Source organism: Plecotus auritus (genome assembly GCF_963455305.1).
Source record: "Plecotus auritus genome assembly, chromosome: 4".
In the NCBI taxonomy this organism is placed as follows: domain Eukaryota; kingdom Metazoa; phylum Chordata; class Mammalia; order Chiroptera; family Vespertilionidae; genus Plecotus; species Plecotus auritus.
Window position 1 is genome coordinate 94,441,783 of NC_137775.1, and position 25,272 is coordinate 94,467,054.

At 57.3% G+C, this 25,272-nt stretch overlaps 2 protein-coding genes across 2 annotated transcripts; both read left to right on the forward strand.

Annotated features, from left to right (window-relative positions):
* Nucleotides 1-540: 540 nt before the first annotated feature.
* Nucleotides 541-6,481, forward strand: KCNK16 (potassium two pore domain channel subfamily K member 16; the record flags this gene model as incomplete). The annotated part of the gene is made up of 5 exons (XM_080665027.1): nt 541-753; nt 3,465-3,579; nt 4,633-4,799; nt 5,785-5,950; nt 6,258-6,481. The coding sequence occupies 5 exons, from the start codon at nt 541-543 to the stop codon at nt 6,479-6,481; spliced, it is 885 nt and encodes a 294-aa protein (XP_080521153.1).
* Nucleotides 6,482-8,177: 1,696 nt separating this feature from the next.
* Nucleotides 8,178-21,580, forward strand: KCNK17 (potassium two pore domain channel subfamily K member 17; the record flags this gene model as incomplete). Its single annotated transcript, XM_080665541.1, is given in 6 exon segments — nt 8,178-8,544; nt 11,393-11,507; nt 15,608-15,768; nt 16,220-16,394; nt 21,271-21,552; nt 21,555-21,580. Coding segments are annotated over 6 exon segments (1,032 nt in total). The 5' UTR covers nt 8,178-8,271.
* Between the last annotated feature and the right edge of the window lie 3,692 nt (nt 21,581-25,272).

Genomic DNA, 25,272 nt, shown 5'->3' on the forward strand with positions numbered 1-25,272 from the left:
CCTGATGGGACTGTCGCTGTCTATTTGCTTTGCCCTGATTTGTCACCAGTTCACTCATCCTCCGTTCCCCCAATAGGCAGGTCAATTCTGCCCCGTTTGGTAACCAAGGCGACTAAGTACAAGGTTTATTCACACCCAACCTGATTTCTTCCCAACTCCTAAGCTTGGGGACTTGAATCCGTCGTGGGTGAGAAGCTGGGGGCCTGGGCAGAGTGAGGAGAGCATCAGATTTGGCCCAGAAACACCCGTCCAGCTTGTAGGCAGAGGGCGAGGCAGATGACCTCAGCAGGACCTGGTAGGTCTATCCAGGGGTCCATGCCACTTGCTGCTCTCCATGGAAAAAGAGGCTGGGCGGGGGGCGGGCAGGCCTGTTTGCACTCATGGCACTTAGTGCACCCAAGCTGAGCCGCGCTGTTCAAACAGACTCCCAGCCTCCAGACACCTGTGCCTGGGAGGGCGAGGCCGGCAAGAGGCTGAGTGCTGGTCCCGCAGCTCCTCCCCAAGCCAGCCCCGCAGCCCTGGCAGAGTCCTGGCCACGCCATGCCCCACGCTGGGCTCTGCAGCTGCTGGGGCGGCAGGCTGCTGCCCCTGCTGCTGGCCTATGTCTGCTACCTGCTGCTCGGCGCCACCATCTTCCAGCTGCTGGAGAGGCAGGCAGAGGCTCAGTCCCGGGACCAGTTCCAGTTTGAGAAGCTGCGCTTCCTGGAGAACTACACCTGCCTGGACCAGCGGGCCCTGGAGCAGTTCGTGCAGGTGAAGGAGAGACGCTGCCGGGGAGGGTGGACAGAATGGGGGTTCTTGTGGTAGGTCCAGGGCCACAACCTGGTGACAGATGCCCTGTTTGGAATTCCGCAGAGGGTGTGAGAACAGAGCCAGGGGAGACCTAGGTCCAGGTCTAAAACTGGATCGCTGTGACATGGGACAAGTCACTTAACCTCTCTGGCCCCGCATTTCCTCATCTAGAAGGTGAGGAGAAAAACCACATCTGCGCTGCAGACTTCCTAAGCTGCCACTTGCTGCTTAAAAGCGGACATAGTGCTACCGGTGCTGTGCAAATGTCCTCCTCCCGCACTCTGCGCTTCCCCACCCCAACCCCATGGCCACTGTGCTGACCACACTCGGGCTGTGGCAGGCGGGAGGCACAGAGAAAGGTCAGGAGCAGCCACCACGCTGGCCCGCCCCAGCCTGGACCCTGGCGCTGGGCTTGGTGAGCAGTGGCCAGGGCAACTGAGCCCCACCCGCACCGTGCCCATGGGAGGCAATCTCTGATGGTGGAGGGGGTCACCCCCTGCCTGACTCCCTTCTGCTCCCCTGCACAAACTCTGGGGTCCCGACATGCTCTCTCCAAGAAACAAGGCAAAATGCCTTGTTGCTGGGGAAGGTAAAGGCATTGGAGACTAAGAGGCAGAGTAAATGACCACAACGACACAAGCTGGTCAGCACCATGGTCGGTGGCATTCACTGAGCATTTACAATGTGCCTTAAACGGGGGGAGCAGGGTCACCGTGCAGGGCCCGGTGTTTTACACGTGTTTTCTCATAATCACTTGCATCATCACCATCTCCAGTCTGTAGGTGGGAACTGCGGCACAGAGAGGTGGCGTATGTTGGCCAAGGTTGCACAGTTAGTGGTAGAGACAGAGCTGGCACTCAGGCCGGCAGCTCTTCACCACACAAATTAGCATTAGCGCCGGGCCAGATTACAGAGATGCAGCAGTTCTCAAGTGTGGCCCCAACCAGCTGCATCAGCACCACCTGGGATAGCACCTGGGAGCTTGTTAGAAACACCAATGATCACACCACCCCAGACCCACAGAGTCAGGGCGGGGCTAGCAGGCGGCCATGCTGATGCCCACGCAGGATGGAGAGCAGCTGGCTATGAGGTGAGTGGGCTGTGAGACACCTGCCCAGGCCCGTTCTTCACATCCCTGCTGCCTACCAGTGAGGGCTGGGCCACAGCACCCACATCAGGACTAGAAAGGGTTTGGGAGCCTCTCAAGACTCCGGGAGATGTGAGGGAGGAGAAGGGGGCTATGAGAGAGGCCCTGGAGCCTCCTGCTCCCTCAGCCCTGGGTTCAAGGCAAAACCCAGGAGCCAGAGGGTGTGGGAAGGGTTGGTAGCTCTGCAAAAGGAGGGGGAAGCCACAGGCTTGGCTGTAGCTCTGAGGGAGCCAGGCCATCCCTCACATCCTCAGCCTCCTCAGGAGGGACCTCACTTGCCAGTGGGTGTCTAGCTGAAAAGCAGAGATCTGGGATGAGGTTCCAGAGTGCACATGACTGTTCTGATCACAAAGGAAAGCTGCAACAGTACTGCAGGCAGTATCCAGGGAAGGAGGCCCTGTCCAGGTTCACAGGACTCTGACGTCTCCACCATGGGTTCTGAGAGAAGGACAGAAGGGCCCCACTCAGCAACCTTGCTGACTTCAAGGCCCTTCCTCAACGGGATGGAGAACATCAGTGTGGGGGGCAGCTGAGTCCGGGACAAGTGCTGTTCCCAAGAGGGAGGGTCTCCAGGGAGAGGGTATGTTCCAGAATATTCCATCTTGGCCTGTCTGGGTGTGTGGGAAAGACAGGGAGGCCAAAGTCCACATGCAACGAGGCCAGTTCTGCCAAAGTGAGAAGAAGCAGACAGCCTGTCAGGGCACCTAACGGCCTAGCTCATGGGACCACCTCACTCTGGCCGGAGCTCGCTCACCCAGCCAGCAGGGAAACGTTCCCACAGGAACTGGAGGCCAGAGCTGCCCCTCCCCCACCTCCTCCTGCCTGCCATTGGGGCTCTACCAAGTGGCAAGGCTGTGCTGCTGCCCGGGAACAATTCACAGCTACAGGAGAAGGATGGACGGAGGGAGCCCCGCCCTATCTGAGAGAGCTAGACCCAAGACAGAGGGGCTCAGGCCTGACCTGCAGGGAGGGGTTCAGGTTCTGTAAACGCACGCACCCACGCAGGAGACCTTTGCCCACCTCTGATGGAATTTCTCCTGTAGGCCTGGGCTGGCACTCACTAGGGGGCAGCAAAGAGCAAGACTACCAGCTCACCTGGATGCACAAAGGACCATCAGCCCTGCTGGAAGGGCAGGCTCCCCCTCTCCAACCCCACCCCCCATCCCCGCCACCTTCCCGATGGACCCCATACCCCGTGTTCCCAAGTAAACCCTTTCAGGAACATCCAACATGAAATCTTCACACTGACCTAACAACCCATTGGCATCGCACCCTCTTGGCCACACGCAGCATCTCCCACCTGGTCCATTCCTTAAACATCTTCTGCCTCTTTGGGCCCATCCCCCTCCACCAGCCCACACTCACAGCCCTGGGGCAGTGTAGCCACTCTGAGCCTTCGTTCCCTTTTCCGTGCAAAGGAAACAAGACTATCTGATAACCTCATTACGTGAGGTGACACAAAAGTACCTGCTGAGTTCTGGGCACCAGCTGGAGCCATCAGCTCCCTCTCCCTGCCATCCCACAGGTCATCATGGAAGCCTGGGTGAAGGGCGTGAACCCCAAAGGCAACTCCACCAACCCCAGCAACTGGGACTTCGGCAGCAGTTTCTTCTTTGCAGGCACGGTCGTCACTACCATAGGTAAGAGCCGGGTGAAGAAGGGCTCCCCCTGTCTAGGTTTGGGTTCCCCAAAAGCAGATGCTGAGGCAAGGATGTGGTTCATCTGGGATGTGATTTCAGGAAGCACCAGTGGAGATGTGGGAAAGTGAAACAAGGAGAAAAGGCAATAAAGTTTGCATCAATGAGCAGGTTACTGGGCAGGGCAGCTGGGCTCACTCCGGACCCTCTGAGAGGCTAGGTGGAGCCCATCCTCAGAGCAGCCCCCCAGAGGGGCAAGAAAGCAGGGCAATGTGTCTCCTCACTCCTTGCCCTGGTGGGTTGAGAGCGAATCCTGGGTGTGTTAACTCTCCAGCATTTGGACCTGCCCACGGACCAAGGGAACTCTTACAGCCGAAAAATCTCTCAGGTACAAGATGCAGGGACTTGGAGGGAAGCCATCTGTGTGCACAGGAACTGTCTCCAGGCTGCAGGTGCTATGCCAGGGGCTCCAAGGGGCCAGGACACTGGGAGTGTCTGCTACACCCCTCAGCCAGAAACTCCGCTCTGATCCTGCAAGGAAACCCCAGACCCTCACTAACCCCATCTATTCAATTAAGACCAATTAGGTCCAATGCCTTCTTCGAGCTCTGGTGACATGGAAGACAGAGGAAGGAGTGATGGGGCGGGGGGATCATACAAACTTGGATCAGACCCAGACTCAGCCCTCAAGGAGCTTCCAATCCAATGGAAGGGATAAGATAAACACCAAAAATAATAGTGCCAGGCAGAGTAGATAAGTAGATAGGAATGACACAAAGCACTGTGGGAAATCAGACCTACTAGGAAGGTGAAGGGTGGTCATCAGGAGGGCTTCCTAGAGGAAGGGTCATTTAAGATGGGCCTTGAAAGACAAGCAGGAGTCTTATACTAGTAAATAGGGATCGTCCTAGCAGAGAATGAGACGAGTGTCCACGCGACCAGGGGAGCTTCCCCTCCTCCCCCAGCGGCAGCGGAAGACCACCCACCTCTGCTGGAGTCTGTGGGGAAGGCAGTTCTGAGCTCTCTTCCCCACACTTCACTCCTCCTCCCCTGCAGGATATGGGAACCTGGCACCCAGCACCGAGGCAGGCCAGGTCTTCTGTGTCTTCTACGCCCTGGTGGGCATCCCCCTCAACGTGATCTTCCTCAACCACCTGGGCACAGGGCTGCGTGGCCACCTGACCACACTGGAGAGGTGGGAGGACCAGCCCAGACGCTCCCAGGTAGGCCCCACCCCCCCCTACAGCCCTGCTGTGACAGATCCGGTTCAGGTTAATCCCGTAGAAGCCAACACTGACTGACGGAGTGTGGCCAGCAGGTATTAGGCAGGCACTGGTGGAAGAAAAGGATTGGGCAGAGGGAGAGGTTGAATGCCATGTGGCTGGGCAGACTCGGCCAACCCCTCACGGAGCTCTGCAGCATGTACAGGCCATCGGAGGTGTCCCACAGCAGGCTGAAATGATCAGAACTTTTTTTAAAATACATTTTTATTGATTTCAGATAGGAAGAGAGTTGGAGAGAGATAGAAACATCAATGATGAGAGGGAATCCTTGACTGGCTGCCTCCTGCACACCCCACACTGGGGATCGAGCCCACAACCCAGGCATGTGCCCTGACCAGGAATTAAACCACGACCTCCTGGTTCATAGGTGGATGTTCAACCCCTGAGCCTCGCCAGCCGGGCATGACTAGGACTTTACACCCCTGCCTCTATTAGGCATCAGGCAGCCACCCTGTAGCTGCCATACATCCTGAAGGAGATGACAGCTGGATGCCACCTGCTGACAGATGGTCAACATGGCACACCTCCATGGTCATCACAGAACTCCAACAAACTCCAGGCCACCTAGCATGCCCCAGTGCCCACCCCATTGGCCAGTCCTTTGCAAAGCCAGGCACACTAGGAGGACAAGGGTGCAGAGGAAGCTGGGACATTTCAGTGACAGTCCTCTATCCCAGATCTGAGTCCTGGGGGACCTATACTAGCCCAAAGGAATCTCTGAATTCCAATTGACCCACCAATGCAGCCCCTCTGACCAGATCTTCCCCTGACACGGAGATCCAGGCCCCACCCCAAAGGTCTGCAGGGCAGAAAAGGGACCGAGCTGTGACCCACTCCCACTCACAAATTTTCCCCAGACTCTCCCCCCATACAGTCCTGAGGTCTCCCAAGTGGACTTAGAGATGGACTGTCTCCCTCCCTCCAGGTCCTGCAGGTCCTGGGCCTGACTCTGTTCCTGACCCTGGGAACGCTGGTCATTCTCGTCTTCCCGCCCATGGTCTTCAGCCATGTGGAGGGCTGGAGCTTCAGCGAGGGTTTCTACTTTGCCTTCATCACTCTCAGCACCATAGGCTTCGGGGACTATGTTGTCGGTGAGAACAAGGCCTTCACATATCTCAGGGTCAGGGACACCGGGATTGGGAGTTGGGGAGATGTCAGCGGGGGTGGCCACTGAGGATCAGATGGCCCCTGGTGTTTTGGAGATGAATGATTTCTGAGGCTTCTGCGCATTCTCACATCCTCAGAAGCTGCTGGTCTGGAATCCATATCCTTTTCCCAGAAACCTCCATTGCTGATCCTTGTTATGGGCAGACTGGCAGGACCCCAATGAACCCTGGGGCGGGGGGAGTGGCTGTGCCCTCAGATCCCTGGCGTTTATCACATTCCCTTCCCGGCCAGGCACGGACCCCAGCAAGCATTACATCTCGGTGTACCGGAGCCTGGCGGCCATCTGGATCCTCCTGGGCCTGGCGTGGCTGGCGCTGGTCCTCCCATTGGGTCCCCTGCTTCTGCACAGGTGCTCTCAGCTCTGGCTGCTCAGCAGGGGCCTCCGCCTCAAGGAAGGGGGAGTTCCTGAGGCCAATGGGATCCCCAGACCTCAGAAGATCCCCACCTCTGCATGAGCCCCCTCTCCCCCGACAGTGGCCCGAGAAGTCACTCTCAGCTTCCCCTGCCCTACGCATGTGTTCTCTGGATTTCCCACCCCACCTCCTCCTCTTCCAGCCAGGGCTGATCTCAGGAGCTCACTGGAGAGAGAAAGGAGGGAGTGTCCCAGAAAGTACCAGAATGGAGATGGGGAGACAGGATCAATGACAGATGGGTGTGAAGCAAGAGGTTGGCCATTGTCCCAGAGCCCCTACCTTTTTTCCCTTCAAAGGTGACCAAACATGGATCACTGTGGCCAGATACGCACTGCCCTCCTCCCAGCCCCTCCCCAGAGACACCTACAGGACAGCAAGCAAAGGGTGGCTGTACTTTAGCCTCATTGGAGACCTGCACAGTGTTCACTGGTCTGGCCCCACGATGTGTCGGGCACTGTGTCAGGCTCTGGGAAGTTCCTGCCCTCCATGTGCACTTAATCAAGTGGAAGGACTAGCTAAGTAGAGGAGCAACCCCAACCCAGGGCCCAAAATGCTATGATGAGGGCAAACGAGAGCTCACAGGAACAGCTGGCAGGGAGGGGGAAGGAGAGGGCAAGGGCCTTGGGGCATCTCAGTGCAGACAGTATCTGCCCTCAGGGAGCTGCGCTGAGGGGCGGGCAAGCGTCAGTGCCCCTGGCCTGGAAGTCCAGAGCTGTCTGTGAGCAAGGCTTAGGAGGTCGGGGTGTCCCGCCCACTTTCCTGGGAATGGTCTCCCCTGACCCTCCCCCAGGGCACCCCTTGACCCCATCACCCACTCTGGGCTCCTGTCTTCTTAAGAGCGTTTCCAAACATATTTCCCTGGGAACGCGGAGAGTCAGCAGATCCCAGGAGAATTCCACAAAATGAGCTCCATGGAGGCACGGCCTCCCCTGGGAACCAGCTCTGCTGCCTGGCCTTTCTCCTTCCAGACGGCCACACCTCCGGCCAGAGGAGAGGAGAGACTGAGACCAGTCCTTCCCAGGCCCCGCTCACCGAGGACTGCAACCTCAGCCCCCAGGACCCCGCCGCAAGGCAGGCCCTCAGTGTCCGGACCTCAGGACAGGCCTGAGGCGAGGCTGTGAAGCAGAGGAGGCCCCAGGTGGGACACCCAGGACAGCATCTACAGCAGCGCGACCCAGATTACATCCGGGGACTTCCTGTTGAAGCTGAGGACCCCTGGGACCCCTTACCACCAGGACCCTCCCTCCATTCTGGCTAGAGAAGGGAGTACAGGGCCTCCTCAGAAGTAGGGAGTGGACAACCCACACACTGATCAGGCCCCTCTGCCTCCCAGGCTCATGGACAGTGCTGATCAGCCGGCCGTCATCCTTGGATGCACAGAGGGAAGGATGAGGGTGTGAGAGAGCCAGGGAGGACTTGACAGCAGCAGTCCTTGGAGATGGTCCCCGGATCCAGGGGCTTAGGCAGGGGCCCTAAGAAAATAAACGTGGCTTCTACCTTCTCTTTCCCCTGTGTCTGGTCTCCTGCAGTCCCTCCCACTGTTTGCTGCAGGACAGCTGAGGACTCTGGGCCCTTCCTTCTCAGGGCCTGCACCACCCAGCAGCCCTCCCCCTCTCCCTAAGCTGGGCTGGGGGGTGGGCACTCCCTCGAGGCGAGGCGGGGCCAGATGCCACAGCTCAGGCCTCTTTTTGTCCCTGGGATTGGATCCCAGGGCAGGGTGGGGCACGCTGTCCAGCACGCCTCCTCTGCTGAGAAAACTGGGCACAGCAGCGGTTGGCCCGAGAAGGGACCAGCAGAGCGCGGGCCCTTCCTCTCCACCTGGGTCCTGGTCCATGGCTCCCCAGGCGGGCCACCCTGTCTGTCCTACCATGTGCAGACGGCGAGCCCGGGCAGCGTCCGAGGGCAGGGCCCAGTGCTGCGCCCTGAAGGGCACCATGCTCCTGCTCCTCGCCTACCTGGCTTACCTGGCCCTGGGCACCGGCGTGTTCTGGATGCTGGAGAGTCCGGCGGCGCAGGCCTCCAAGGCGAGGTTCAAGCGCGACAAGTGGGCGCTGCTGCGGAACTTCACGTGCCTGGACGGCCCGGCGCTGGACTTGCTGATCCGGGTCAGGGAAGAGCGGGGCCGGCCGGGGTGCGGCAGGGAGACCCGGGCAGGGGAGCGCGGGTGGCGGGCAGAGGGCGACAGGACATACCCTGGCCCCGGCCAGGAAAACGCTGGGAGCATTTCTCCAAAAGGGTGGAGGCGATAGATGAGGGGACCAGGCGGCCACACATGGCGGGGTGGGGGCGAGTGTTGGACGGACAGACAGTAAAGTCCCCCGCTCCAGCAAGAGGAACGCGCCGCGCTGTGAGCACTTTAGGGGCCAGAGGGCGTGGCCCGCCCTGTGGAGAGAGGGCTTCGTGGGGCAAACACCGAACTAGGGGATGAGGACCACAGGGGGCGCGCCTACCTGGGTCAGGAGCTGCCAGGGCCGACCCCTTCGAATCAGAACGGAGCCAGGGTGCTCTCAGCCGGCTTGGGAGGTGGCGGGAAGGGGGAACTGGGACCGGGCAGCGCTGGGACCGGACAGGGCCTGCGGGGGAAGGGGCTCAGGGCGCGCTGGCCAGCCTCCCGGTCCTAGAGAAGGTGGGGCGTGTGCAGGGCGCTCTTTAGCTGACTACTCGTTACTCCGAGTTTTTGGACAGGGCCTGGGCAGCCTCCCCAGCCCAGAGACCTGGAAGAGCCTAAGGGGGATGGTGGGCAGGGACGCAGGGGTTCCTGAGGCCCGAGACTGCTCAGAGGACGCGGCTTGCCAAGGGGGAGCAGGGGAGGGTTCTTGTGGTGAGGCATGAAGGATGGACCCAGGTCTTCTCCACCTCAGGGCAGGCGACCTGGACTGGGAGTTGCTGGGATTTGACGGATGCATTAACATCCCAAGCCCTGGCTTGATCCCACGTGCAGACAGCTGCACACCTAGCCCGCAATCCCCTCGGGAAGGGCAGCCTGCATCCTGGGCATCTGGCTGGGGTGGGGGGTGGGGGTGGGGAGTCCTGAGCCCTTGGCCTGGGCCTCAGCGGGGCCTGGAGCTGGGCAGGGGAAGGACCTTCTCTGCTAAGGACCTGATGTAGCACCTCCACCCCCCACCTCTAAGCCCCTATGAACACAGCCCTGTGCCTGGTCCTGGAGGCGGCCACATTCCCCTGGCAGGGGAGGTGAGCGTCCCTGGGCCAGGGACAGGGACAGTGATGAGATGGCAATGACACTAATGCCTCTGTGTAGCACTTCCTGCGCGCCCAGCACTATCCCTCGGGTGGTACCTCGTCTCGTCCTCACCTACCTCACAGGCAGGTGCTATTATTATCATCCCGTTTTAGAGCTGAGGAAGCAGAGGCTCGGGGAGGCTAGCACACACGCACGCCACAGAGCCGGGAGGCTGGGCTCTCACCACCGAGCACTGCCCAGTGTGGTCTGTGGGTGTGCGTGTTTCTTAGCTTCCCGCAGGGCTTCCCTCTCTGTGCACCCTCCCTTCACACAAGAATAGGATGTCCCCAACCCAGATCGCCCCTGTGTGCAGACCTGTACATGCAGCTTCCTAGCAGCCCTGAAGTTCCTCCAAGGTCAAGAGCAGGCGGCCCTCCTCCCAACCCTCCTCCCCCACTGGCCTCACATCCACACAGCTCACAGGGGCCTTAGATGCTTCCCGCACTGCCCACACCAAATAGGGCCAGAGGCTTGGGCTTCTGACTAGCTCCTCTCTGTCCCCCCTGGACCACTCTGTGCCAGGATGCAGGCCAGGCTGCCCCATCATTCAGCCCTGCAGCAGGCTTTCTGCTTCCCGTGTGACAGCATCTTCTATACTGCCTGCTGCCATAGAGCACACAACCTGATTTTTCTTTAAAAAAAAAAAAAAGGAAGAGAGAGATAGAAACATCAATGATGAGAGAGAATCATTGATTGGCTGCCTCCTAGCCCACCCCACACTGGGAATGGAGCCCACAACCTAGGCATGTGCCCTGACCAGGAATCAAACCGTGACCTCCTGGTTCATAAGTCAATGCTCATCCACTGAGCCACCCCAGCCAGGCACACCCTGATCTTTCCTTGCCTTTGCTCAGCAGCCTTGGGAGAGGCCTGTCACTCTCTCTCTGTTGGGCAGAGCCAAGTATGGCCTGGCTCCCAACAACCTTTCGGCCTCCCTGTTTGAGATCCCAGGTGCAGTTCTGCCTGCCAGCTACCGGAATGTCCTTCCACTGGGAGCAATCCCATCTGACCCTCAAGGAAGGCCCAGCGACAACATCGCCCCGCCATGAAGCCTCCGCCCTTCCCCCCATCAGAATGAGCACCCTTTCTTTCTGTACTCCTCTGGCACTGTATTCGTAGCAATAAGGATAACAGCCATCACTGACATGTACCAGGTCCAGGTACTGCTCTACATCTTTACACCCAGGGCCTCGTTTAACCCTCACCACAATTCTATGAAGTAGGTGCCGTTAGTGTTCCCATTTTGCAGACAGGGAAGCTGAGGCACAGAGCTGAGTGTCTTGCCCAGGATCATGCCGCTGCACTGCCTTAAAGCTACATTGACTGCACTGCATTGTCTCCATCCCACTGAGGACTGAGGTCCTGTCTCTTTCATCTCCGTGTCCCCCAAAACACCACAGGCCATGTCTGGCCAGTGCTTGTTGCAAGAATGGGAGTGGGCAGAAAAGAAAATGAGGGGTGTTCTTCCAATCAGTGAGATGTCCTGGGCTGGCCTGGGCCCTGGGGGCAAGGGAAGCGAGGGAGCTGTCCCAGGGGAGCCCCTGGTTGGAGGGAGAGAGCCTCCTGGCCTGGGCCAGACTGTGCTCAGAGTGGTTGTGAGGATTGTCCATGCATGTGTGTGTGTGTGTGTGTGTGTGTGTACATGTGTGTGGGTCTGGGTGCAGGAGCCCAGTCACCTCAGAGCCTGGTGGTCACTGCCGCCTCTCCCCCAGGGCATCATCCATGCATACCAAACTGGGGACATCGTCCTGGGCAACACCACCAGCATGGGGCGCTGGGAGATCGTGGGCTCCTTCTTCTTTTCTGTGTCCACCATCACCACCATTGGTAAGTGCGGGGTGTGGCCAGGTGAGCATGGCTGACGCGGTGGCCTCCCCATGAGGGACAGAGGACCAGTGCCTTTGGGAGGAGTATCAGGGCCTCGGGACTCCCAGGGTGGGTGGTCCCGGCACTGTGGGCACTCCCTGGGAGCAGAGTCCCGGGCTCACAGCAGATCTGCTGTACCAGGTCTGCATTCCCAGGGTCCCCAGGAGTTGGCGTCAAGCTCAAGGTTGAGAAGCACCGCTCTAGGGGGTTTCTGCCTTACAATACCCCTCGGGAAGCAGGGGGTCTCTTTTGGGCAGGAGTAAAGATGCTCTGGGCCAAACCCACACAACACTGAGCCCAGGGGTAGTTGGGGGTGGGGCGAGGGTGGTGGTGGGAGGTGAGGAAGAAGGGACAGGAATCCAAAACAACCTTGCAACCAGTTCTTGTCTTTGGTGAGAAGTGGCCACTCCTGGAGGCCACTCCTCAGCTCACGAAGGCACCCCTTCAACCCATCGCTCTCCTCTCCAAGCCCCCTGCCTTTCTCACCTGGGACACTGGGACAGATCCCTACCTCCACCCAGTTTCCCTAGCCCTGCCCTCAGGAGAACAGAGGTGGAACCTGTTCCCGGAGAGCACCTGGGGGCTGTTGTGAGTGGAAGGTGAAGAACAGCCTACATCCCCAGCTCTAGACCCAGGAAGTAAGTAAAGCGCCCCATCTCCCTGCCCTGGTGCCAGGCCCAGCCCCTGCATGACACAGAAATCACCACCAGGTGGCAGGCTGACACCACCAGTGACTCGGGCTACCTCCACCAGCCAGGATCTTCTCAGGAAAGCATGTCCCAGCCTCTGTCCTCCCAGACAGGAACCAGGCCGACAGGAGCCAGGTGGCAGAACCCAGGGGACTCTCCATCTAGTTTTAAATTGGCCAATACTTCTTGGAAGCAGGTCTCAGGAAGCTTGGACAGCCCTCCACCTTGAGACAAGCATGCCTGGGGGCCCCTCAGGCTCCACGGACCCTGTGCCTGGGGGGACGATGTGTATTCATCTCTGTGCCCCCAGGATCTAGCACAGGCCCAGCACTCAGTGGACACTCAACAGATGCTGACACACTCATTCCAAAAGTGTCTATTCTACCAGCACGAATGGAGTTCCAGAGCGGGGGATATGGAGGCACTGTCACATGTGTAGGGGTCTTAAGTCTCCGAACCCCACACCTCCCCCACCCTCTACCCCAGGCCTGTGACTTTGGCCCCTGGATTCGGGAATTTGCAGCCTGTCTCTTCCCAGCCCTGCGGTGCTTAGCCTGGCCTATGTCCCTATCCATTTCTCTCCGCTCGGTTCCACTGTCTGCTCCAGCTCTGATGGGCAGAGGGCAAAGGAACGGAGACTGCACCCCACCCTACCCTTATGGTCTACTTTAACATTTGAGATTTTCTGCATACAGTCCAGCCTCCAAGGACAGGGCTTATATTTTCGTGTTATGGATGAGGAGACTGGGGCACGGAGAAGCATACTATCCCAAGGTCACGTGGCTGGTAAGCAGCAGAGTTGGGATTTGAAACCCAGCGGAGGGACTGCATTGCTCTTTCCAATGCCTTGGGACCAGCGTAAGGGCTGTCCTTTCCAAGCCCTAGAATGAAACGGGGTCTGACAGGCACAAGACACTCTGGGCCAGCAGGACAGGCCTGAGCCCTGGAATCATCATCATCTGTGAAGTCCATCCCCAGCTCACTCATTTGTCCACTCATCTATCCATCCATTCATGTAACAAAAAGACTGCGTTCCTAGTGTGGGCCTGATAGTTCTAGGTGCTGGCAATACAATGTCAGGCAGAACTGGCAAGTCCCTTCCCTTGGGGATGCTGACATTCTACTGTGAGAGAACACAAACAAACTAACAAATGCATAGACAATATTCGGGTTATAAGAGGTGCTTAGAGAAAAATAAAGCCAGGTAAGGGAGTTCGATAGTGATGGGGGACGGGGACTACTGTACATGGGGTGGCCGTTGAAGCAGAAACATAAACAAAATATGAGAACAAGTCATGCAGATAACTGGGGACAGAACCTTCCAGCAGCACGTGCAAAGGCCCTGAGGTAGAGTGTGGCCGGTGTGTTTGGTGAACAGCAGGAGGCACAGATGGCTGGAGAGGGTTGGAACTGAGGACTGACGGGAGAAGGGATAGGGGAGCACAACCACTGGAGACCTTGCGGGGCCCTTGCAAAGTGTCTTAGTGCTGGACTGTCAACGTGAAAGAGGGGACAGGTGGGAGGTATGCTGAAGTGAGAGGTGGCATAGATGGGGCCGTGGCCACCAAGCATTCAACGGGCAGGTGAGGGCTTCATTGATATCCATCAATTCTGCTCCCTGAGGGCTGACTGAGAAGGATGGGGAGGAGAAAGCCCCCTTTCATATCAGCCTGGGGAAGGCAAAGGCATCCATGGAGCTCCTCCCAGATCCAGAATCTAAGTGCTGCCATCCCACAGGTTGGGATGAAAAGGTCAAACCCAGGAAGTGCCTCTGACTTCAAAACCCATGCTCTAGACTAGTGTTCCTGCCCGCCTCTCCCGGGACCGTGCCTCTGAGACCCCTAAGTGAGGCAGAAGAGTGTAAACCACCAGTTTCAGTGACAATGAGTGTGCGGGGGGAGGGGGGCACTTTAAGCAGTGATGTGGGGCAGGGAGGGGGGCACTTTAATCTGTTCATCTGGTTACACATTCATTCCCATATTTCCAATTCACTCATTCATTCATTCATTCATTCATTCATTCATTCTTGTACTCTTTCAACTCACATATGGTGGGCTCCTATTGAGTGTCAGTCCTGTGCCAATTGTTGAGGATATAAAGATGATTACGACCCAGCCCCTGCCCCGAAGGGGCTCACAACCCTCAGGAGCCGCAGACATGGGAATAAACCATTCTCAGGCGGTGAGTGGGTTACCCTCAAAGCCTGCAGAGTGTGTGTGTGTGCGGGCGGAGGGGGGGGGAACCACTTCTCCACCAGACCATTTACAGGTGGGCTAGGAGGGCAGGAAGCACACTCTTGGTAGGAGGGTACCATGTTCAGAGGCACAGGGGGGGGGAGGGGTTTGGGGGTTCAGCGGGCAGGAGTGCAGCCAGAGATGGGCTAGGTGAGAGTTTGGGCTTTCCCCAGCAGACATGAGGAGTAATACAGAATGATAACCTGGGGGTGAAATCATCAGGTTTGTGTTTTAGAAAGACAAGACAGTGGTGACCAAGAATGGGGGAGACAGAGGTGGAGGGGAACGGAGGAGAAAAGAATGTCCAGGCTGACAGACCCTTTTAGGAACACCTCACTCTCCGCTAGCCTCCCCTTCCCTGATTTTCATGACAGAGGTCCCAACCTCCCCCCCGCCCCCCCCCCGCAGGTCACCTGATGTGCATCCTCTGCCCCTCACTCCCAAGGGGTTTGGGAAGGAACCCAGGTGTGTTAGTTAGTGCCCTCTGGAAATCAGATATCAAGAACGAATCAGGTGTGCAAGAGATGTATTGGGGAGGATGGGGGGGAGGGGGGAGGGGGAGCTTTGAAAGATAGAGAGGAGCAGGAGAGATGGTGAGAGCCGCAGGCTGCAAAGCAGGTCTGAGGCCTGTGACAGGAGAGAAGGAAGGAAGGGCTTGAGGGGGATGAGCCGCAGACTGCAATGGGGCTCTGAGAGGCTCGGCCAGGCCAGGGGGGTCCGAGCAAGATGGCCTGTGGGAAGAGGCCTGCGTCGGGCAGGAGCTGCCAGCTTGGGCGCCGGGAGCCACCTGGGGACAGCAGCTTCAATGGTGCAGCAGATCCCAGAGGTGCAGGGGCTGGCGGCTCCGAGGCCTCCCATGTGCCTGTGCCCCATTCCTGTGCCCACAGAGAGGGAGGAGGTGAAGGGACGAAAGACGGGGCTCTCACACTCATGGGTTTGAGCTCATGAACTTTGCTGAGCCTCCGGGAGCTTCAGCTTCCCAATCTGTACCACGTGGGCATAACCCCGTGTGGAAGGAGGGAACGGGTGCCTTGGCCCCTGCACAGGCTGGATACACACCAGCTGCCATGTCTGAAGTGGGTTAGGAACAGGGACCCCAGCCACGGAAGGGAACCCTGATGTGCCCGTCTCCCCTCAGGCTACGGCAACCTGAGCCCCCACACGATGACCGCCCGCCTCTTCTGCATCTTCTTTGCCCTGGTGGGGATCCCGCTCAACCTCGTGGTGCTCAACCACCTGGGGCGCCTCATGCAGCAGGGTGTGCACCGCTGTGCCCGCAGGCTGGGGGGCGCCTGGCAGGTGAGGGCCCAGGGCCGCGGGGGAGGGGAGGAGAGGATCCCTTGTGGAATGAGGGGTGTGCTGGCAACCGTGGCCACTGATGGCCAGGGCGGTCACTGCCCCAGTGAGAGTCTCTGGTGGGAATGGGCGCTCTGGAGGGGTCGATGTTGGGAGAACTGGGAGTCAGGGTTACCATGGGGATGTGGTGGATGGAGGGGGGGAAGTCACTGTCTAGAAGGGGATTTTTAGTAATAAAAGAGCTCAGTGGGGGAGACATGGTGGGACCTGGTAGACAGGAAGGGCACCAGAACCAAGGCCCTGGCTGGAAACCTAGGGAACAGCCAGGTGGAGAGGCCCCGAGGGCAGCCCCCTTTCACTGCCTGCAGCTCAGGTGCCCCAGGCTGTCTGCTCCCGGCTGGACAGCATGGGGGGGCTGAGCCACGTGGGGGCTGAGCGCTGTGTGCATCCCCAGGACCCGGCCAAGGCCCGCTGGCTGACGGGCTCAGGCGCCCTCCTCTCGGGCCTCCTGCTCTTCCTGCTGCTGCCGCCCCTGCTCTTCTCCCGCATGGAGGGCTGGAGCTATGTGGAAGGCTTCTACTTCGCCTTCATCACCCTCAGCACCGTGGGCTTCGGCGACTACGTGATCGGTGAGAGCCCCAGCGGCCAGCGGGAGAGGGGGCTGAGACTCCGCGGCCTGGCCCTCTACTCGCCTGCCCCCTTGGCCGTGTCCCCTGGGTACCTGCTACATACCAGGCCCGGTGGGGGCCTGACGCCCCAAGTCCTTGGCAGGTTAAACCCAACTTCGTTGTGTGAGGAGGCCAAGGTCACCCAGCCAAAAGGTGACAACTGGAGTCTGAACCAGCCTCAGGCTGTGGGGCGCACTCCTGGCCATCTGACAAGCACTAGGAGGGCCTCGCGTGTCCTCGGGGCCACTCTCATTCTTGGAGCTCACCAGATAGGGGGAGTCCCTGAACTCCTCCCCATCTGTCCTTGTCCCAGGTCTCTCCTCCCCACCTCACCCCACCCTCTGAGATGCCAGGCTTCCCACAGTCCCCTGGGATGGGCCCGGGAGGATCAGGCTGGAGAGTTGGGAGACTCGGAAAACCCTGACCCCCACAGGAAAACAACTGGCAGCTGCACTCTGAGCGCCAGCAAGAGTGGGCTGCGTGTCCCAAAGGCCCAAGGTGGGGTTCAATCTGATTTAGCCCCACGTGGGTCCCGGAAAACCTTGCATAATAAAGCTGAGGCAGATAGCCAGCAGGTGGCAGTAGAGGACAGCCTGTGGGGCAGGCGGGAAGGGTGGCTCCCACAGCTGAAAGTTCCCCAGCTGAGCAGTGGCCACTGGCACCATCACCACACTGGGCTCCGGGGGCTCTGTGTACCCGCTCAGATCCCTGGACCTAAACTGAGGGGGAGGCCCTGCCCTCTGCACTCCTTTGGAGACAGAACCCAGCCTGGAACACTGAAATGAGGTTTTACCAAGTAACAGTTCATCAGGCAGTCTAGAGCCATGAGTGTTACCATTTTATCTATTGATTTTTTTTTTTTATTTGAGAGAGAGAGAGAGAGAGAGAGAGAGAGAGAGAGAGAGAGAGAGAGAGAGAGGAGACATCAATCAGTGGATTCCTGCAGGTGCCACAACCTGGGTATGTGCCCCGACTGGAATCGAACCCTCCACCTTTTGGTGTATGGGGCAATACTCCAATCAACTGAGCAACACCGGCCAGGACATATCACCCACTTTATTAAAGAGGAAGCTGAAGCTCAGAGAGACCAAGCCACTTGCCTGAGATTGCACAGCTAGTGAGATACCAATTCTGAACTGTTTAACTGCAAAACTCAGACTCTGTCCAGACCACCTCACACAGCCCCTCTCTGGGCCTTGGTGCTCCTAAGGTCTTGCCCTCACAGAGCACAGTGACGATGGCATGTGGACTCGTACGTCTCTGTCTTGTCCCCCCTTGGCCCTTATGATTTCTAAAAATGACAAGTGCCTCTCTGGATGGTGTGTTCAGTGGTTAGACCATCGGCCTTCAGACCGAAGGGTCATGAGTTTGATTCCCATTCAAGGGCACGTATCTGGGTTGCAGGTTCAATCCCCGGCCCTGGTCGAGGCTCGTGTGGGAGGCAACCAATCAGTGTGTCTATCTCACATTGATGTATCGCTCTTTCTCTCCCCCTCCCTCCCCCTCTCCCTCCCTTCCATGCTTTCTAAAAATAAAAGGGAAAAAATAAAAAATAAAAACGACAAGTGCTATCCTGCCACCTGCCCAGCTCCTCTGAAAACCTCCGCTCTTCCCCATAGTCTTAGGCTGGAGAACGAAATCCATGAGCAGGCCTGTGGGAGCCTCTCGGGGCCTGGCCCTGCCCTCCCCTCCTCTCCCTCTCCACACTGAGCCCTCTCCCTCATGCTGCCCCTGGGCCTCCCTGAAACACTCTTCTGACAGCCGGCAGGAGCAGCCTCAGCCCACGGCTGTGTGGCCTGATGGCCCTGCAGCAGCCCCCCCCCTCAGGGCTCAGAGGATGGAACAGCATTTGTCCCAGACAGTCCTAAGCCCAGAAGGCTGGTTCTCTGAGAGAGCCCAGTGCAAGGGGAGGGCAGCAAAGTGGGAAGAGGAGCCCAACTAGGGTGCCTTGTGGGAGGAGCTAACAGGGAAAGCCTATGTGGGGTTGAGGGAACCCCTGAGGAAGTCCTGAGGCCCCTGGGTGGGTGGGGAGGAGGGGCAGCCCCCTCTAGACTTGGGCGCCCTGGGAATGGAAGACAAGGCCTCACCCCTATCGAGGGAGGGGCAGTGGCATCTGCACAGTGGTCTCTACAGGGGTGAGAAGGGCTGGGGTCTCTGCTACCCTGTGAGCCCCCCTGTGGGGAGTGCTGGGCAGGGGTATGGGCACAGAGCTCCCAGAGCCCTTGCCACCCTGGCTTAGAGGGGTGGTGGGCAGAGCCGTCCCTTCACCTCCTCTCCTGAGATTTGCTACTGTAGCCGTTTCAGTGCCTGTGGCGAGTGACTACACTGAGCCCTTGGCTGCCCGCCTGCAAGGGGAAACTGAGGCTGAGATGGGAAAGACCTTGACTAAGGTCATAAAGCAGGCAAGCCTAGGGCAGGTCTAGGGTAGATGCCCAAGGAGGGCTCCTCACATGCATGTGTTCCAGAATCTTCCACAGCTGAGAAGGAACAAACCCCACTCTCCCTTTCCCGTGCCTCGCAGCCTTCCTTATCCTCCAGGGACAAGGCCAAACCCCTGTCCTGGGTGGGAATGCTGAGGCCCACCGCCTGGGTTATGGGTGTCCATGGTCCCTGCGTCAGCAGCCACGGGGGCGCTGTCCCAGCTGCTCCTCTTAAGGCTGTGGTGGGATGGGCCCCCAGGTCCCAGCTGCCTGCTCCTCTCTGGACCCGTAGCCCCCAAAATTGCATTTGCAGCTCAGTTGAGTGCCTTGCCAGCTGCTAGGTGTCCTGCCACTTATGATTTCAGCTAAAAAAAAAAAAAAAAAAATGAAATAAACTGGAGGAACACCTCCTCCCCTCGGTTGCCAGGAGCAAGCTGAGCTGGCGGGTGGCAGGGGCACAGAGCTGGCTCACTGCTGATCTCATTTGGGACCGCCGGCGGAATCATGGCCCCATAACCCAATCAGCCTAATCCAATCCCGGCTCCTGCCAGGCAGCAAGCTTGGTCCGGGGCTGCAGGCTCTTCCTGCAGGCTCTTGCAGGGGCCTGGCTGTGAGAGGACGGGACGGAGAGGTGGTCTTGGGCCAATAGGACAGGATGGGGTGGTCAGAGGGCCGGCACAGGAGCTAAGGCAGAAAGGATATCCAGGAAGTAGGAGGACAGGTCATCTTTTGCATGATCCCCGTCTATTGAGGGAGGCACGGCGGACCCCAGGAAACAGACAGTGGGAAGAACTACATTATAGAGCAAAGCCCTCGGCAAGACTTACCTAAGCCTCACAGCAGCCCCCACTCACCCCCTCCCTCAGCTGTTACGTACCCAGTCCTACCCAGGGGGACCCAGTGGCGAGTGAAACCATCACCCAGCTACAGGGAACAATGTGCCACCCTGTTCCAGGCACCGTCTGAGCATTCAGATGCCTGAACCCATCTGGTAGTCACAACGGTCTTAGAAGGTGGACACCCTCATTGCCTCCACTTTATAGATGAGGCGCTGAGGCCCGGAGGTAATAAGTAACTTCCCTGACGAAAGCACAGGCACTGAGAGATCTTAGCAGAGGGTCCAGTCTAGTCTTCGGGGAGTGACATCTGAACTGCTATCTGAAGGAGGAGGGGAAGACAACCAGGCCAAGAAGAATTTTTTTTTTAACATACTTTTATTGATTTCAGAGAGGATGAGAGAGGGAAAGAGGTAAAAACATCAGCCCTAGCTGGTCTGGCTCGGTGGATAGAACGTCAGCCTGCAGACTGAAGGGTTCCAGGTTCGATTCCGGTCAAGGGCATATGCCTGGGTTTTGGGCTCAATCCCCAGTAGGGGGCGTGCAGGAGGCGGCCCATCAATGCTTCTCTCTCATCATTGATGTTTCTCTCCCTCTCCCTCTCCCTTTCTCTCTGAAATCAATAAAAATATATTTTTTTAAAAATCAATGATGAGAGAGAATCATTGATTGGCCGCCTCCTGTATTCCCCCTACTGGGGATCAAGCCCACAACCCGGGCATGTGCCCTTGATAGGAATCTAATCCAGGACACTTCAGTCTGCAGGCCGGCGATCTATCCACTGAGCCAAACCAGCTAGGGCCAAGAAGAATTTGAAATGAAGAACACTCTGAGCCTAGGGGGAAGTAAGTGCAAAGGTCCTGGGGCAGGAAAGACGATAGATGAAGACTTGGGAAGAAGACCAGAGTGACTGGAGCACAATACTCCAAGGGGAGAAGTGTGCACATCGAGGCTGGGGAAATAAATAGTGGCCTTGGGATAACAGGACTTCACCCTAAAGCCCAGGGGGAGAGATGGTGTTCCCCATGCCCCAGGTGAGGGGCCGTCAGACGGATGAAGGTCACACAGCCAGTAAGAACAGAGGCAGGAAACGAACTCCAGCGGTTCCATCTGTTCTTCCTAAAGGTCCTCCCTTCAGATATGAGAAAACCACACGCAGAGACATGCAAACAGCAGATCAGGCATCAGGATCTCTTGGAGGGCTTTGTGAAAATACAGATGCTGGGCCCACCCCAGACGTTCTTGATTCGGTAGGTCTGGAGTGGGGCCCAGTCATTTGCATTCCTCACAAGCTCTCAGGTGGTGCTGATGCTGCTGCTCCAGGGGCCCTGCTCTGAGAGCCGCTGGAATAGAGCACAGAGCACCTTAGACAAAGAGGAACTGTCGTTCCCAAACCCACGGTGCCAACCCAGGGGGGCTTCCTGCACGCTCTCAGAGGTGACCACCAGCCAGCGGTCTCGGACCAGTTTGGACTTCCCATATTCTGCTCGTCCGTGTCAAGCCATGTCTGCCCATTTCTGTTTGGGGAACGTGGCCCTGACTTTCCCAGGACTCCAGCCTCTGACCTTGCCTCTCCCCTAGGGATGGACCCCTCCCGGCAGTACCCACTGTGGTACAAGAACACAGTGTCCCTGTGGATCCTCTTTGGGATGGCGTGGCTGGCCCTGATCATCAAACTGATCCTCTCCCTGATGGAGACCCGGGGGAGATCATATTCCTGCTGCCACCACAGCTCCAAGGGGGACTTCAAGCCCCGAAGCTGGAGGCAGGGCCCCGAGGGAGAGGCAGAGCCCCACTCCCCACGGCCAGGCTGCTATCCGGAGGGGCCTGTGGGAGCCAGGCTGCATTCGGAACCCTCGACTCAGTCTCATGCTGCGGAAAGCAGAGCTAGTTAGAATCCAGGGTTCGCCCCCTTCTTTCTCAATAGGCAGACCCCTTGTTTTCATCTTGGTACAGGGCCACCCAGACCAAAGACTACATTCTTTATGTCTTCTTTTGAGACTAGGTGCAGCTTTGTGACCAAATTCTGCCCAATAGGGTCCATAAAGAAGCATCCTGTGTGGCTTCAGTGCTGGGGGGAGGGAGGGTGCAATGTGGGTCCTTCTTCCCCAGTTCCTTTTTTTGAAAAAATCTGTATTGTTTAAAGTGTTACATGTGTCTCCTTTTCTCCCATTGATCTCTTCCCGGCCGTTCCCACCCCCCAGCACATGCCATCACACCCCTACTGTCTGTGTCCATGGGCCATGCCCATATGCATGCATGTAAGTCCTTTGGTTGATCTCTTCCCTGCCCCCTTCCCCGCCCGCCACCCCCACCCCTGCCTTCCCTCTGAGGTTTGATGGTCTGTTCGATGCTTCTGTGTCTCTGGATCTATTTTTGTTCATCAGTTTATGTTGTTCATTATAGTCCACAAATGAGTGAGATCATGTGATATTTACCTTTCTCCAACTGGCTTATTTCACTTCGCATAATGCTCTCCATGTCCATCCATGCTGTTGCAAATGGTAAGAATTTTTTCTTTTTTAGCACAGTGTAGTATTCCATTGTGTAGATGTACCACAGTTTTTTAATCCACTCATCTGCTGATGAGCATTTAGGCTGTTTCCAAATCTTAGCTATTGTAAATTGTGCTGCTATGAACATAGGGGTGCATATATCCTTTCTGATGGGTGTTTCTGGTTTCTTGGGATATATTCCTAGAAGTGGGATCACTGGGTCAAATGGGAGTTCCATTTTTAACTTTTTGAGGAAACTCCATACTGTTCTCCACAGTGGTTGCACCAGTCTGCATTCCCACCAGCAGTGCACAAGGGTTCCTTTTTCTCCCCATCCTTGCCAGCACTTGTCGTTTGTTGATTTGTTGATGATAGCCATTCTGACAGGTGTGAGATGGTACCACATTGTCGTTTTGATTTGCATCTCTCGGATGATTAGTGACTTGGGCATGTTTTCATATGCCTTTTTTTATTTTAATCCTCACCTGAGGATACATTTTTATTAATTTTAGAGAGAGAGAGAAACATTGATTGGTTGCCTCCTGCACGTCCCCTGACCAGGGATTGAATCCAAAACCTAGGTATGTGCCCTGACCAGGAATCAAACCCACCATCTTCATGGTGTATGGACAATGCTCCAACCAACTGAGCCACCTAGCCAGGGCCCCACTCTGTGTGTTTGTTTGTTTGTTTGTTTGTTTGTTTGTTTTTGTTTTTGTTTGTTAATCCTCACCCAAGGATATTTTCCCAATGATTTTTTAGAAAGAGTGGAAGTGACGGGGAGAGAGAAACAGGGATTGGTTGCCTCCCAATTGAGCCTGCAATGTGCCCTTGACCAGAATCGAACCCAAGACCTTTCAGTGAGAGGGCCAACGCTCTCTCCACTGAGCCAAACCGGCCAGGGCCCCACCTCATTTTTTTAGCTGGCTGCATGCTGATATAGCGGCTGGAGCTCTGGCAGCCTGCTGCACCAGCAAGTGGAGGCCATGTTTGATATTGGTGGCCCAAGAGAATAGGAAGAGCCTGGGTTCCTGATGGTTACAGAGACACCATAACAAACCTGGAACAAATAACACCAGACTTCACCCACGTGATAGAGAAATAAATGTCTATCTTATTTGAAACACTATTATTTGGGATTTCTCTGATACAAACAGAACTAATTCAATTGTCACACACATACCCAGGGATAAGGCAGCATCTGAGACGGGAGCGTACACAGGAAGCCACCTCCTCCCAGATGAGCCTGCCCAGGACTGGTGGAGGGAATGGACTGAGGGCTGGAGTGTGGCCCTACACCTCCAGAGACCATCCAGGTGAACTCGCCCAAGATTTGCTGAGAGCTCTTCCTTCAGGTACAGCCAGCAGGAGCTTGGCCCCAGTTTGGCTGCGACTCCAAGCTCTGTGGTTCACTCACACCACAGAAAAGCCAGGGGCAGACTGTGGGTCCTTCTGCCTCCCCCCGCTCCACTGCCTGGGAAGGCTCCGACCAAAGATTGCAAAGCCAGGTAGGGTTTGCAGAGGTCACTTCTGTTTGCAGAGCATCTTACTTGAGCATTTCTATCTCTCACCCAGGATTGCTACCAATCAGAACATAATGGTGTGTTCCGCACCACACCCGGGTTCCCAAATCCAGCCAGCACCTGCAGGTTACCTGGGCAGCTGGATTCTTGGTCTCTGCTCCTGTCCACCATCCTACAGAGCATCATGGGGACCGGGGGCTCCTGTGGCCCCTCCCTGTGGGCAAACCCTTTAGCATCAGGACCCTCCTGAACTGGACCAGGGGCAGCCTTTTGGCTGAGGACAAAGCTTGTGCCATCTGGCCTGGGCCTAAGTGGGACTGAGGACAGAACCAGGGACAAACACCAGTGAGTAACAAGGCTCATGCCCACTTCCTAAGGCCCACAGGATGCGCAGAGGTAAACGGAGGTGAGGAAGAGATTGCTGAAGGTATGGAGTGGCATCCTTTGTACCTAACACGCTCCAGAAAGAGGACCTCATCATTCAAGGCTGTGGCAGAGAGAGGCCCGTGTGCTGGGTTGGCCTCTGTGATCCCAGCTCACCTTGAGCACTTTGTCCTCTGGCCTGGCCTCTCTAGACAGGGTCCCTGTTCCCCCATCAAACCCTTCGCCCTATGCACACCCCTACTCGTGTTCAGAATGTCTGCCCCAGAGGGAACCAACCTGTGGTGTTGGGGGTGGGGCAGAGGAAGGCTTCTGATTGGCCAGTTCCATGCAAATGTCTGCTCCACAGCCAATGAGAAGAGTCGCTGGAACTGTCTTAAAACCCCACGAAGTGGGGAAGGATAGGTGAATAGTGAGGGGTGTGGAGTGGGGGAGATCCTAAGAAGCCGTGTTTGGAGCTACCTAGAGAGGCCTGAGTCTGGGAAGGGCACAAGAACAGAGACTCGGACCTCTGGACAGAAATCATAGAACAAAGTGGGCAGTGAGCGCTCTCCCCCACAGGCAAGAGGGAGGGGTGGGAGTGATGACGACATGATAAGGGCAGCCTGAGAAGCTGCCCTGCGGGTGCGGGGTGCGGGGTGTGGCCAGGAACCAAGGCGTCATTCCATTCCTTCACACAGCCTCGGCCAGGCCCCCAAGGCCTAAGGAGGAAGGAAAGTGGTCCCCTCAGGGCAGTCGGGTGTGGCTGTTAGGGGTGCGGAGTTTGGAGCCAGCCTGCCTGACTCCCCATCTCTGTGACCCTGGGCAAATCACTTAAGGTCAGTTTTCTCCTCTCCAAATGGAGCTAAGAGCAGGCTTAAATGAGCGAGTGTGTGAAGTGAGTGTGTGAAGTACCGGAGGAGTGTGCCTCAACCCAGAGGAAGCAGTGTGCATTTCAGCTGCTGGAGACTCACACCCACCCCAGGCAAGGCAGGAGCAGGCAGGGCAGCCGGTATCTCAGCCGGCCCCTCTTGGGGCCTGAGATGACCCGGCAGACAGGGCTGAGCCAGCAGTGATCCAGGACTGAATGAGGGTCCGGACATGAGTCACAGGGAGCCCTCCTGGCAGAGAACGGAAGTGTGTGTGGAGATGGCAAACCAGGGCCCCTGCTGCTCCCATGGCACCAGCACCGAGGGGCAGGCAGC